We start from the raw sequence: 14,430 nt of genomic DNA on the forward strand, positions 1-14,430 counted from the left end.
AACGATTACTGTCAAAGGCGCCACTTTTTCAGCGACTTTAATTAATTAAACAGCTCTCGTAGCTACGGGAAGCCTTTCTACGACTGGTAAAGTCCATGAGGCAGGAATAATGAGCATGCAGGAGTTTGTACAAGTTTATCATACCTTCCTAAGGCGGTTTAGCTCTTTCACTGAAGTTTGTCTCGAGCGTGTTCTCTGCAGGTATTATAATACTACTAGACAGAATATTAGGATCTTCCACCTAAGTTGTTTTTAAAATTTAATCCCGATTGAGGCCGAGATGTTTCCTTGCAAAAGATTCCGGCACAAGTTAGCTTAAAAATATAAATGACGGCTTCTTACAGAATGCTGTTTTCCATGGGCACTACAAATTCTAAATCCCCTTCCATTTATACGGGATATCAGGGAGGAGAAGGGCCTGGCAACGCCCCTGGCAACGCGAGCAGTTCAGTTCAGTTCAGTTCACAGTTTTATTTTAATACGGAAATCCTTCAGCACGTGGGCCGATCTTCCAGGAAACCGTATACAGGGGAATGACAGCAAAAGGAGAAAAGAGAAAAATGACAATATTACGGAAACTTCCACTATTGCGCGCGCGTTGTGCGTAGGTGTACACGCTGCTCAATCCCGAATCCCTGTTCCTCAGATTTCACATCGAGTTTACCTCGGGTGCGAAAATGCTACCGACAAAAAGAGGGTGCGAAGAAAAGGAAGCCGGTAATCGATGCTTCAAGGAGTCGGATTTTCGCGGAGCCGTGCTACACTATACAAGAGCGTTATCGCTTGGCGTTGAGGAGTCGCACAAAGTGTTCTGCAACAGATCGCTGGCTCAGTTGCGGCTAGGTAACGCAACTGCGTCTCTGCTCGACGCCGATCAAGCTCTCCAGCTAGACCCGTCATTCCTGAAAGTGAAACTGCATGACGAAGTGAAACACCCAGTTGCATCTCGAAGGAATGTTTTTCTAGGGCTACTATCGCAAAGGCGAAGCTCACAGACAGTTGGGTCAGTTTCTGCTCTCTCTGTCAGCTTACAGCGATGGACTTCGCAGATCTGATGTGCCTGATGATACGATGGTGACAAAGTTATGTGAAGTTGTCTCTTTAGGTGACTTTAGTCTGCAATTAATTAAATTGTCTACTTTGAAATAAATTGTTATAGCGAAGTTGCTAAACGTTGGGAACCTTGACGAAGGAAGAAAAGCTAGGATTGTTGCAATGGGTACGAAATGTCTTTTCGAAGCCTTTGCCAAGTTTATTCGAAGGCGCTGGTGGGGAAAGTGCTGCGATGTGTACGCAGCCGGTCATAGTAGACATCTGAACGATGACCTGCGAAGGCTTGTTCCTGTTGCTGATCTCATTCGAACGGAGAAGGGAGCAGCTGCTTTGAAATTTTGCGAATTTCTTCAGTACTTGGATTTTGATCCGAATGTTCCTTGTTCGGGCAACGAAAAAGCGCTGACAGTAGCAAGAGAAAGCGGAAATCAAGTCGCAGCCGTTGAATTTCTGCGCATGGGAAGATCACCTAAGCGATTCTACATTGGAACTCGTCACGAGACAATCCTAAACGCCGTCACTGAATGGACACTTGAAATTAACGGTGATTCGTTTTTACCTTTTTAGCACGTTTTCATAAATTGTTATTTTTAGACGGAAGCACTAAACTTCTTGATTATTTTCTTCGGCGCACTAACAATCAAGTTTACGTAGCCGAAACCGATTCAAAGGGAAATACAGCTTTGCACATAGCATGCATGAGGGATTTTGCTATTTCCGAGGCAAGGAAGTCTGTTTTCACAAAACTACTGGCAAATGGGTGCAGTCCGCTGCGACGAAATAAAGCGGGGATGAGTCCCTCAGATTTGCTTAGCCCTGTTGATTGGCGGCGTCAGATTTTATCTCAAGCTCGTGCCGAAGAGCATGGTGCCACTGAACGGGCGAGAGACGAAAAGAAGTACCACTCCGCTTCATCAGGTCAAACTAAAAATATGAGAAGCAATGCGACAGCTTCTAAGAAACCTTTTCAAACCGCAAAGCCGTGGTCAAAATTCAAAATACATAAGACAGTCGGCATCGTCGAGAACAGAGAGCAACTGCTTAAGCTCATTGCGTCTATGCCTGAGAAAAGATACGAACACAAAGTAAAGAAATCTGTCAATGCAGAGGAGAAGGCAAATTGTCAGAGAGAGGCAGTTGGTCACAAAGAGGTTGACAAAAGTGTCAGAACTCGCACGAAACGCGGAAAAAAAGCGCTTCGACAGGAACCGCTGCCTGCTCAGGCAACTTGGGAAGTACGTTGCACAGTGGACGTGTGGAAATATCTAAAGCACCCCAAAAGCGCTCGTTTTATCGCAAAACAGGCAAAGAAAAAACTTGAAATGCTTGCTAACGGAGAATTTCGTCCCAGGCTCTGCCGTCCTATTCAGGGCGTTCCTCCTGGAATAATGCTTTATGAGACGAACGTCACAGATAAAGTTCGTCTGATCTGGGAATTTGCTCCGGCGTTTTCGCCAAATCTCAGTCGCCCGCGAAATATTTCAGAAAATGAATTCCGTGGGCATCACGTCTTTTGCGAGATCATTCGCGTGTGGAGTGTAGTGATCGATCACGACAGTTTGGATCGTATTAAGGAGAAGATAGTGAAGTCGCACAAGAAGGCAAAATCGGTTGAAGGCAAATTGTCGCTTGTACGAGAGGGAGGTAACGACGACATGGCAGGAACGGACGCGAAAAGTCTTCTGCAAAGGAAAAGGGAAAAAGGACCATGCAGATTTTCTTTGAGGTCCGATGGTGCGTACGATTGTTCTCCGCCGGCGAATCCCGACGATAGAGATTTTGGCATCATCAAATTCTATCCTCTAACGGCAGGAATGATAAGTTTGCATGACGACGAGTACGTCGACGTGGACTTCCTCTTTGATGTTAACCCGGATGAGTTTGAAATTATCAACGCCGATGAGAATTTGCCGATATTGCTGCTAGGTCGCAGTGGCACCGGAAAAACAACATGCTGCCTCTATCGCATGTGGAGATCGTTTCAACGGTATTGGAGAAAGACAAGTCTTGAGAACCCCCTCTACCAATGCACCTATTCAACTCAGACCAACAGCAACGACGAAGCAAAAGAAGCGCTTTTTTCAAAAAAGAGGCTAACAAGCAAGAGTGATTCTGAAGAACACCGTCGTCACGACGATGAACACCTCGTCAGAGTTCTGCCACCTCGAGTCCAGAGAAATGCACTGGCCGAAATTGCTGTCACAGCTGACGTTGATTCAACTGCTTCCTTGTTGGTCACGAAGTTTGGCTTTGAAGAGAAGACTTCTTTGCCCGCGAGTGACACCAGCGAAACGTACCATCATCTCCAGCAGGTGTTTATCACAAAGAATCCTCTTCTGTGCAATCGGATGCGGAAGTGCTTCATGCAACTTTGTCACGCAGATGCATGCGCGTCATTTCATCGCGAATACGAGAAAGAGCCATTGCCTTTCAGCCTTCAAAATTTCAATGTTTTGCAATTTCCCTGCTTTTTGACTATGCGTCAATGGCTCTTTTTGCTTGACGCCTCGCTTCCTTCAGAATGTTTTTTTGATCGCGACGGCAATGGTGCAATGCTGGATCGCGTGAGCACCTGGGGAGACAACGACGGTCTTCTAAAAATGTTGGAGGACGATTGGAATGACGACGACGACGACAACGACGATAACGAACATTTAATCAATTATGACGAGGATACTGACGAGGCGAAAACCGTTGATGTCTCGAGTCATCTTGCCAATGCAGTACATCGGACGGCCAAATTTGATGATGACACGTCTCGCATCGAGATCACTTACAGCTATTTCGCGAACAATATGTGGTCGAAAATAAGTCGCGGTTTCTCCGACTACGATGCGTCTCTCGTGTGGACGGAAATTAAGTCCTTTATCAAGGGCTCTGTTGAGGCGTTGAACAGCTCAAACTGTCGAGGTTACTTGGAAAAAGAAGATTATTTTAGGATTGGGCGAAAAAGAGCGCCTACTTTTGAAAGCTGTCGAGAGGACGTGTACGAAATGTTTCTTCGGTACCAGACCTTAAAAAAGCAGAGGCGCGCTTTTGACGAATGCGACCTTGTCTTTAATTTGTACACGCGTCTGAGTCGATTTCCGTCTCTCGACTGGACTGTCAATCAGTTATTTGTTGACGAAATTCAGGATTTTACGCAGGCAGAAATAGCACTTCTGATGCGTTGCTGTCAGAATCCCAACGGTGTTTTTGCCACTGGCGATACGGCCCAGTCCATTATGCGGGGCGTATCGTTTCGATTTAAGGACATGCAGATGGTATTTCACCATCGACGCCAGACCAGCGACTCTTCTCAGAAGATTGAAATACCCAGAGTGTCGCGGCTGCATCAGAACTATCGATCTCACAGCGGCATACTTGAAGTGGCGTCGAGCGTTGTCGAACTGATGGAACGTTACTTCAAAGAGTCTTTTGATCTACTTCCGAAAGATCGAGGCCTTTTTCCGGGACCCAAACCATCCTACATTGAATCGACGAGCGTGGATTCTCTGGCACTGATGCTTTTGGGCAACAAACGAAAAACGTCGTCGTTAGAGTTTGGGGCTCATCAGGTAATTTTAGTTCGATCAGAAGAAGCGCTAAACGCTCTACCCGGAAAGTTAAAATGCGCTATTGCAATGACAATATTCGACGCCAAAGGTCTTGAATTCGACGATGTCCTTCTCTATAATTTCTTCACCGATTCAAAAGTAAGTAAGGCTTATGAAATGAGCACCGTGCTCGAAGCTTCAATGGCATTCTTGTGCAGGTTGATAAAGAGTGGCGTATTCTGTTTTCGTACATTGAAGAGAAGAAACGGGATTACTTTGCCACCTTAACTCAACGTGACTGCCGACCCTTGGAATTTCTCCCGACGGAGCACAGGTTTCTTGGCTCCGAACTAAAACACTTGTACACTGCAATTACTCGCGCTCGATGCAACCTGTGGTTCTACGACGGTGACGAAGTAAAGCGCCGGCCTATATTGGAGTACCTTAAATGGAAAAATCTTGTCAATGTCGTCGCGAGTGACGAAGAGTTAGATAACGAAGCCGGTTCGTTCAGTTTCGTTTCGAAATCGACGCCTAAACAGTGGGAAATGCGAGGAAGCTATTTCTTGACTCACAAGGCGTATCGACCGGCGGCAATCTGCTTTGAGCGCGCTTGCGTTTTCGACAAGTATCATTACTGCGTCAGTTGCTTGTGCTTAAAAGCAGCTCTCGACGACGAGCAGCAGGAGCGATGGACGGCGGCGAGAGAAAAGCTGATGGAAGCCGCCGTGCATTACGTACAGGCTGAACGACCTCGCGCTGCAGCGGAATGTCTAAAGAGATGCGGCGAAAAAGAGATGGCCGCACGCGTTTTGGAAAAAGCTGGAAAAGTGAGCAGAGGGCCGTTTTATAAACGTTTCAATTAACCACTTTTTGCAGCCTAGACTAGCGGCGCCGTTGTATCAAGAATTGAATCTCTTAGATGACGCTTGCAGAAGTTACGAAAAGGCGCTAGATTATCAGAGTTCTACTGAGTTGATGTACTGCCGTGGCCGGTTTGAAGAAGCAGCAGAATCTGTTTTGCGATATAAGATTTTGAGCGAAGAACGCGCGGATCTGAGGGATTTTCTTAAGAAACCAAAAACGCTTGCAGTTGGCAGACTTTTGTGGAAAGCAGCCAAGAGCTATTTGGATTCTAAAGAGTTTGATAAGATGAATAAAGTCGTGGACCGATTTCCAGACTTAGAAGAGAAGAAAAAGTTTCTCGAAAAGACTGGGCAAATTGAAGAGTTAGTTGAAGCGCTGCAACGTGCTGGTCGATTTGATGAGGCAAGGAAAATGTACCTCGAGCAGGGGAGGTACATTGACGCGGCAAAGTGCAGCAGAAGTTTGCAATTTCAAAGCGACTGCTACCTTGCTCATTTGATGTTCAGAGAACTAGATTACGAATACTTAAATAAAACGAAACAATATTACACTCAACTTGATGATCATCAAGGCCTTGGCTGCTGCTTCTTTTTGGAAGGAGAATTTCGGCAAGATGCGTCGTTAGTACAAAAAGCTAAAGCTAGCTTTCAAAGAGCTGAGTGTTGGTGTGGCGAAATAGAAGCAGTTTGTTTAGAAACGCAATTGACTTTGTCTAAAAGAGATTTTGAATTTTTGAAGAAAGGCTCTTTTCAGTCGGTCGAACAGTCTATTGAAAGAGCAGTAGAACTCACCAGGTGCCTTTGTCAAAGCAGAGAGGAACCTTGCCAACATTTGAAGATGTGCACGAAATTTTATGGCGTGCAGAAATTGAATGAGGACCAGTACATTGTGTACGCCAATAGCCGTCACCAATTTTGGACTCATCCGGCTTCCATTAGCGACGAAAAGTCCTTAATGTTTAGTAAAAGAGCCGTTCAAAGAGTGCTCGCAGGTCGCATTGTTTCTCTCATAATGTCTTTGTTCTCCACGTTTCGAAGTTGTCTTCAATCTCGATTAAATAATATTACCTACTTCTGCGTGTCGTATGCCGTCACTTTGGCATGTTCGGACGCGGCCTGTTCTAGTTTTCACCAATTACCTTCTTCAGAGCACTGGATTGATCGATTTGAAGATATTGTCTTAGCGACGAGAGTCGAAGTTAGTGCAGCCTCTGTCTACAAGAATTTATTGGCTTTGGATTTTTGCAAGAAAGGCATGATAGCCTCTTTGCCGTGCGCTCTGCCAGTCGTAGACTATCTCCGAGAGACGATCTGTCCGACTCAGTCTCAATTTTGCCTCTGGCGTCTCAGCGTCGACTGCTTTCACCAAAGCATTGCTAAAGTACGAAATGACGCCTTTATACGAGAGAATTTGAGCACCTTTATCAGGGAAAGCTGGAAGCGAGAAAGTCGGATGCGAGTAGGAAGCGTCAATTTGGTGCAGACATTTTGGATTCTATTCGTCGTTGTTGACGGAAATAGCGGAATAGAAAACTTTACTCGTCTGCTGCAAAAGGATAAAAGTGACCTTACTAATTCTTTAATGACTCAAAATTCCGACGTAGCCTATAGTCTTCGATTGCGGTACGGCGACATGAATGCTTTATCTCCTTTACATTCCTGCAATCTTTTTACCGATCTTTGGATAAAAGCCAAATTGCAGTACATGAGGGGAGATATCGCTACCGCTGCACACACCTGTATGAGCTTTCTTAGCTGTTCCTTTAGGATGCCTCTGGTATTCAAATATGCCCCTCCGCTTCTAACGGAGACTTTGAATGCCCTCGAAATGACGTCATATTACTGTCTGTTAGCTGTACTTCGTCTCCAGCCGCATAGGGGTCAGGTTGTGTTTATACCTGAGCGGTACATAGATGCGTCTCGGTTTTGGGACGAAGTAATTTGTCAAAAGTCTCAGTTTTGCATGGAAGCTATTTCCTCTCTCGATCTCAGGTTTCTTCAAACATTTCGAGAGGTTCTGCAGGACGTTGTTTTGGTGATGACTGGATTGGCCGATCCGTCTTTCTATCTGTTGCGTTCTTGTCTCTCTGATCCAAAGAGTGTCAAGAGCGGATGCGCGGAAAGAGCGCTTCTCCTTTGTTTTACGCTGTATCTTAACGGCGTTAAAAATATTGACCTACAAAATGGTATTGAGCCGCTGTTGAAGTCCTTCTCCGAAGCGATAAAAATGGACTTAAGCGGAATTGGTTTGCCTACGCATGCAATAAAAGCTTTGCGTGATGTGTGCCTTGCAAAAACGGATGCAGACATCCTAAAGACGTTGTCTTGGTTTCTGCGATGCCGTCAAGATAGTCTGTTTAAAGTGACAAAGAATGAGAACCTGCAGTTGGAATTCCATGCTATCCATAATCGAAAAGAAGAGGTATCAATCACTTATAAAATTAATAAAGGACTTTCTGCGACCACGGAGGAGACTCTGTTAAACAGCAGCTTGCATGTAAGGATGCACGACGGATCTTTGTTTTCCGAGGATGCGGTTAAGCATGTGCTTGAGGAAGCAACAAAGGAAGCCGATGTTTTATCAAATTTACTGATTTTACGTAAATCCCTTAACCTTTGGATGAGGAAGTATTGGAAAAGTAAAGATTTACGCGCTTTTTCGGTTGACAGATGCAAACAATTTACGGTCAATGAGGACGAGTGTTCTATCTGTAATATTAAATTTGACGTAAAGGGAGCTCAAACTTTTGAGAGTAAAGAAGAACATCTGAAATCACTTCAACATGAGGAATGCAAAAGGTTGTTCTCTGGATACCAGATTGCTTTTGGTAAGTTTGGAAAATTGGAAGAGGAAGTCCGGGAATACCTTGAAACCATACCATACCACGACATCCTGCAAGTTGGAGCTGATGAACTTCGCGAAAGTTTGAAGATTATTAACGCAGCTGCTTCTGATCAAGAACAACGATATCATTGGGCACTTTCTAGGAAATGGATAGCAGAAAAAACAGATGAAGTGCGACAGCAATACAATTCTTTGAAAGGTGACTTTAATCGTCGCTCAAGTACTTTCAAAGACGAGGATAGCGATAAGAAAAGGAGTGTGAATAGAGCGTTCACTAAATTTGACGACATTGATATTGATTCGGACGAAGAAGAAACCTTGGAAACGAGAAGCCAAAAATACAAAAAAAGAAAGAGAAAAACGTAACGAGCCATTTAGAGATGTTCTTTCATATGGGATATTCATATGTGTCTACGTAGCATGTAGTAAGGTTTGAATGTCGGGGTTATAGACCCTAACATTCCATTACTGTATAAGGAATGCATATTACGTCTTACCATTTTGCCTTAGAGGCGTTTAACAGGCCCGGCAAAGGGTATTTTTTGGAGGTCGGGCAAAGTAAGAGACATTTTTGCGCGCCAAATTTTTTAGGACCACGCCCACTTAAAAGGTTACTTTCGAAGTGTAGAAAAACTTATTGCCTGAAAAGAAGATCGAACACCTTCCTAAGGTGCTGTATAATTGTGCAAAGAAATGACTTTGCAACAATTTCGCGAGAGAGGCTCTTTGTTAGGACTCCCAGACACATGCAGTTACAATTAAAACCGGGTTTAGATGCAGATGAGTCTGATCTCGAGGTACCCATTAGGTAGTGACCGTAGTGCTACCGTTTCTTCTATCAGTAGGGCGTTATACATGGATAAATTAGAAAATTGGTAACTTTCGGGATTTTTTTAGGTGGGGCCGTGGCCCGACTAGGCTCGTATCCAGCCTGTTATCCAGGCGGCTCTTACTGCGTGAGCCTGGATAACAGGCTGGAGACACTGCTAGTTTGTGGGGCATGGATAAGGCATTGTTGGGCGTGGGTTGCTATGGCTTCGGCGAATAAGCAGCTGGCTTCGCCAAACTCGTTGGATTTAATTGAATCTTTATGTTAAGTTTGGGGCTCCCCTCCCCTCATTTTGAAAACGATATTAAGTTTGTATCAGTAACTGTCTAGGAGAAAATCGGCGCTTCATGGACCTATGTGATGTCCAGTAGACCAAATTCCTGACAAGTTCGAGTTGAGAATATCTCTGTCTACCTCCTAAACGATTCGTTGGATTTAATAGTTTTAGATTGGGGCGCCCCTCTCCCTCATTTTGAAAAAACCAATTATATTTGTATTAGTAATTGTCTAGGAGTTTTGTCTACTGGAATATGGTCTACAGGATGTCACATAGGTCCATGAAGCGCCGATTTTCTCCTAGACAGTTACTGATACAAACTTAATTACGTTTTCAAATGAAGCGGAGAGGGGCTCCCAAACTTAAAATAAAGTTTCAATTAAATCCAACGAGTCTTCTATGAGGTAGACAGGGATATTCTCAACTTGAACTTTTCAGGAATTTGGTCTAATGGACATCACATAGGTCCATGAAGCACTGATTTTCTCCTAGACAGTTACTGATACAAACTTAATTACGTTTTCAAAATAAGGAGAGAGGCACCCCAAACTTAGCATAAAGTTTCAATGAAATCCAACGAGTCGTTTAGGAAGTAAACGGGGATATTCTCAACTCGAACTTTTCCGGAATTTGGTCTCCTGTAAATCACATCAATCGCCGACATTCTCGTAGACAGTTACTGAAACAAACTTAATTACTTTTAAGAAATGAGGGGGAAGGGCACCCCAATCTTTATAAAGATTCAATTAAATTCAAGTAATCGTTTATGAGGTAGACAGACATATTCTCAACTCGAACTTGTCAGGAATTTGGTCTACTGGACGTCACATAGGTCCATGAAGCGACGATTTTCTCCTAGACAGTTACTGATACAAACTTAATTAGGTTTTCAAAATGAGGGGGAGGGGAGCCCCAATCTAAAAATAAAGTTTCAATTTAATCCAACTAATCGTTTATGAGTTAGACAGAGATATTCTCAACTCGAACTCGTCCGGAATTTGGTCTCCTGTAAATGACATGGGTCCATGAGTCGCCGACTTTCTCCTAGACAGTTACTGAAAGAAACTTAATTACGTTTTCAAAATGAAAGAGAGGGGCCCCAAACTTAAACTAAAGTTTTATTTAAATCCAACAAGTCGTTTATGAGGTAGACAGGGATATTCTCAACTCGAAGTTGTCAGGAATTTGGTGTACTGGACATCACATAGGTCCATGAAGCGCCGATTTTCTCCTAGACAGTTACTGATACAAACTTAATTACGTTTTCAAAATGAGGGGGAGGGGAGCCCTAATCTAAACATAAAGATTCAATTGTATTTTGGCCCAAACTAACCTTGCTCGACAGCACTTAAAAGCTCTTTCCAAAGACAAATAATGCGCATGCGCCCTTACCCCTTTGGCCTATTTTCTTGCTCGCACAAAATGGCGGGTGAATTTGGCTCTCAGGAGATGGGCGAAGTTCTCCTGCGAGACGACGACTTCTTCGTCTCTTCTCTGGCAAGTAAGTTATCCGCAGCCATGGCTGTGACCTCGGAGTGAGCCGGCTCGCGTCAGAGCGGTTCCGCTCCCGACGCGATTCCGCGTCACAGACGTCGGTCGACGTTTCCGGCTTCGGAGGACGGTCGCATGACCCCCGAACGCCCTCAACGCGTGAGCAGCAAGCGCAGGAAATCGCGCAAGCACAGGAATGCGGAGGAGCAGCCTCCCCCTCGTGCTCGTTCCCTCGAACGGGACCCCGGAGAGACCCAAAGCCAACGGAGGCGTTCAGATAGTCCTCCACGTCGGTCTCTCCATCGTCGACGAACGGATGGCCGTGCGAGGAGTCGCTCGAAAGAGTCTCAGTCGCGTCCGCGAGAATCGCGACGCTCTCGCCGACATCGCCGCACCCGTGATTCACCGAGAAACACGATGTCGTCCAGGTCGGAATCGGAGCGCTCGTCCTCCCGTTCCCGTTCGGTGATCCGTTCGTGGCGCAAGCGACGACGCCGCTCTACGACCTCGTCCAGTCCGGACTCTGAGTGTTCGCGCTTCTCTCCGCAACCTGAGGGTAGCGGGACGGCGTTTACAGAGGTACCCCCCGAGAGGTCGGCGACTACGTACGGAAGCATTTCCGGCAGATGTTGTCGCGCGGCAAGAGGGCAGCTATGGAGAAGCAAGACCCTCGAGCAGACGTCCCGGCGGCAAAGGTTCCGACCGTGGACCATTTCATTAAGGACTTTGCTGGCGAAGCGTTTGGATTTGATGCTGCGGGAGCTCAGCGTAACGTCCTTTCCGCCTCAGGCCCTTTGACGGGTTTGTGGGCGTCGATTAGGGAGGAGTTCCCCGATGGGGTTCCCCCGGGAGCAGCAGTCGAGGTCTCGACGCTATTGCCCATTATTCAGCGTTCGCTAGTGCTGGTTGGCAACGCTAGTAACTCTATTTCTGAAATGCGGCGAGAAGAGATTCTGCGTTCAATTGAACCCAAGTTTGCTCACTACGCGGAAGGGTCAACACCGGAAGGAGATCCGCCACGTCTTTTTGGCGACTCCTTTAAGGATAAATTGAAGAAGCGGGTCAAAGCCAACTCTGCTCTGGCGGACGCGGTGAAGACGGTGAGATCGTGGGGATCAACCTCTCGCGGCGGCTCCCGTTCCAGGAACGGGACAGGCAAACGGCCGTTTTTTCGTGGTGCCCCGACTCAGGAGAGGCCGTTCGCCGGAGCACGGGGGTTTCGTTTTCCACAGCAGAGCGGCCGAGGCCGTTATCCCCCGCGGCGAACCAGGTTCGGAGCCCCGAACCCGACGTCGCAACGAGGAGGGGGAACAGCTCCTCAGAAGGACTAGCCCGGTCTCCGGGTTCAGTAGAACTAAATGCCGTCAACATGTCGTCAGTTGTTGTTTCGTCTGTGATCCCCTTCAAGCCGCCGTTTGTGGCACGTCTTCCTCTTTACCTCAACGCGTGGCTGTCGATCACGAGAGATCGCTGGATTCTGGAGGCGGTCGAGGGACTATCTCTCGACATTCTGTCCCCGCTGTACCAGCAGAATTGGCCGCAGGAGCATTCGTGGTCCGCGGAACAGCGACCTCTGGTGCAAGCGGAAGTGCATTCGATGCTCCAGAAAGGGGCAATCGAACAGATCACTGCGCAAGCGGTCTGCTTTGTGAGCGCCCTGTTTCTTGTCCCGAAGAAAGGGGGCAGTGGCGTTCGGTAGTGAATCTCCGCCCCCTCAACAGATTCATCCAGTACGAGCACTTCAAGATGGAGGGAATCCATCTGGTGCGGGATCTTCTTCAGAAAGGCGACTGCTTGGCCAAGATCGACCTGAAGGACGCGTACTTTACAGTGGCAGTGGCACCGCACCACCGGAAATTCCTGGCATTCAAGGCCAGCTGCATCGCTTTTGCTGTATGCACTTCGGACTCAGCTCCGCTCCGCGAGTGTTAACGAAATTGCTCCGTCCGGTGGCGGCTTGGCTTCGGTCTCGCGGAGTCAGGATGATTGTCTATTTGGACGATATCCTGTTGATGGCAGTGACACCCGACAGGTTACGCGAGCACGTGGCGATGACGGTGAACCTCTTGCGCGATCTGGGGTTCATTGTCAATCAGGACAAATCAGTGTTAGACCCGAGAGACCAGCTGGAGCTTCTGGGGTTCGTGGTCAATCCCCAGGCGATGACGCTCGTTCTGCCCCGAGAGAAGGTGCGGAAGATTCGCGACGAGTGCGCGTCGCTGGCGGCGGCGGATGTAGTGTCGGTGCGACAACTGGCGCGTCTGCTAGGTCGTCTCTCGGCGTCAATACAGGCGGTATTTCCAGCCCCGCTCCATTACCGGTTTCTTCAGCGGGACAAGATAGCGGCGCTGGAGCGCTCGCAGAGTTACGAAGCGGAGTGTCGCTTGTCTCCAGAGGCGAAGGAAGAGCTGGAGTGGTGGTGCTCCCACCTACACGCCTGGAATGGTCGAGCTCTCGTCGAGTCAACACCGGATCTGGTGATTGCGACGGACGCGTCGTTGACCGGATGGGGAGCAGTTTGCGACGGAGTGTCCACGGGAGGCTGCTGGTCTCTGGCGGAGTCGCGCTTTCTCCACATCAACGCACTGGAGCTTCTGGCGGGCTCCTTTGCGGTCAAAGCGTTCGCGGGGAACCGGATTAATATTCGAGTGCTCCTCAGGATGGACAACGTCTCAGCGATGGCTTATGTGAATCGCTTGGGAGGTACTCGGTCCCGCGTTCTGTCGTCTATGGCAGTCAATCTGTGGCCTACTTCCGTGCTTATACTTTAGGACTTCTTTGTTGTTTCCTTTGTATATAACAGTGTAGCGCATATATAGCCCAAAACATTAGGATCATAAGGACCTGACGTCGACCTCATTTTAGATTGCCCAGCTCCACATAAAATAATTCTAACAAGGAGGCTCATTGAGCTCCTAAATTACAAAAGATATTAAGCATTCTTTATTACCTAGAAGTTATAATCCAAATAAGATTAAGAATGCCATCATTAAACAAAATAATCCCATTGCTTCTGAAAGGGCAAACCCTAAGATAGCATATGTGAATAATTGTTGCTGTGGAGCTGGTGCCTAACGAGGGGAATTTTCCTGCAGGCGGAACACATTCCGGGTCGGCTCACAGTCGTGGCGGACTTTCATTCGAGACATGCGCGGGACGCCAGCGATTGGAAACTGCATCCTCACCTGTTTGCGCGGATCACGACTATTTGGGGTCCGAGGACGCTCGATCTCTTTGCGTCTCGCCTAAACGCGCAGGTGGGGCGCCACTACAGCTGGAGGCTGGACCCGAATGCCGAAGGAGTCGACGCCTTCTCTCAGCAGTGGCCGAAGACGGGGGCATATGCGTTTCCTCCCTTTGCCCTAATCCTGCACGTGCTCAGACGGATCCGGAGAGTTCAGCTGACGGAACTGATTCTCGTGGTGCCTTGGTGGCCAGCACAACCGTGGTTTCCAGCGCTGCTGGGAACGCTCTCCAACGCTCCCCGGTTGATTCCCTCGTCTCCTGACGCGCTGAGGGACCCGAGCGGGAGA

General features: G+C 47.3%; 1 protein-coding gene across 1 annotated transcript; it reads left to right on the forward strand.

Moving 5' to 3' along the window:
- Positions 1-647: 647 nt before the first annotated feature.
- Positions 648-8,739, forward strand: LOC136189978 (TPR and ankyrin repeat-containing protein 1-like). Its single transcript, XM_065978044.1, has 6 exons — positions 648-908; positions 967-1,105; positions 1,160-1,597; positions 1,648-4,748; positions 4,808-5,419; positions 5,469-8,739. Exons 1-6 carry the CDS (start codon positions 678-680, stop codon positions 8,664-8,666), a joined length of 7,719 nt encoding a protein of 2,572 aa, XP_065834116.1. The 5' UTR covers positions 648-677; the 3' UTR covers positions 8,667-8,739.
- The last annotated feature ends 5,691 nt before the right edge of the window (positions 8,740-14,430 follow it).

The sequence above is a fragment of the Oscarella lobularis genome, chromosome 8 (genome assembly GCF_947507565.1).
Source record: "Oscarella lobularis chromosome 8, ooOscLobu1.1, whole genome shotgun sequence".
Lineage (NCBI taxonomy): Eukaryota > Metazoa > Porifera > Homoscleromorpha > Homosclerophorida > Oscarellidae > Oscarella > Oscarella lobularis.

Excerpts from the sequence above, each read along its gene's own strand:
- LOC136189978 (XM_065978044.1), top strand. The coding sequence starts at position 678 with ATGCTACCGACAAAAAGAGGGTGCGAAGAAAAGGAAGCCGGTAATCGA. Across the intron at positions 909-966 it reads TAGACCCGTCATTCCTGAAA|GGCTACTATCGCAAAGGCGA; the intron begins GTGAAACTGCAT and ends ATGTTTTTCTAG. Across the intron at positions 5,420-5,468 it reads TTTTGGAAAAAGCTGGAAAA|CCTAGACTAGCGGCGCCGTT; the intron begins GTGAGCAGAGGG and ends CACTTTTTGCAG.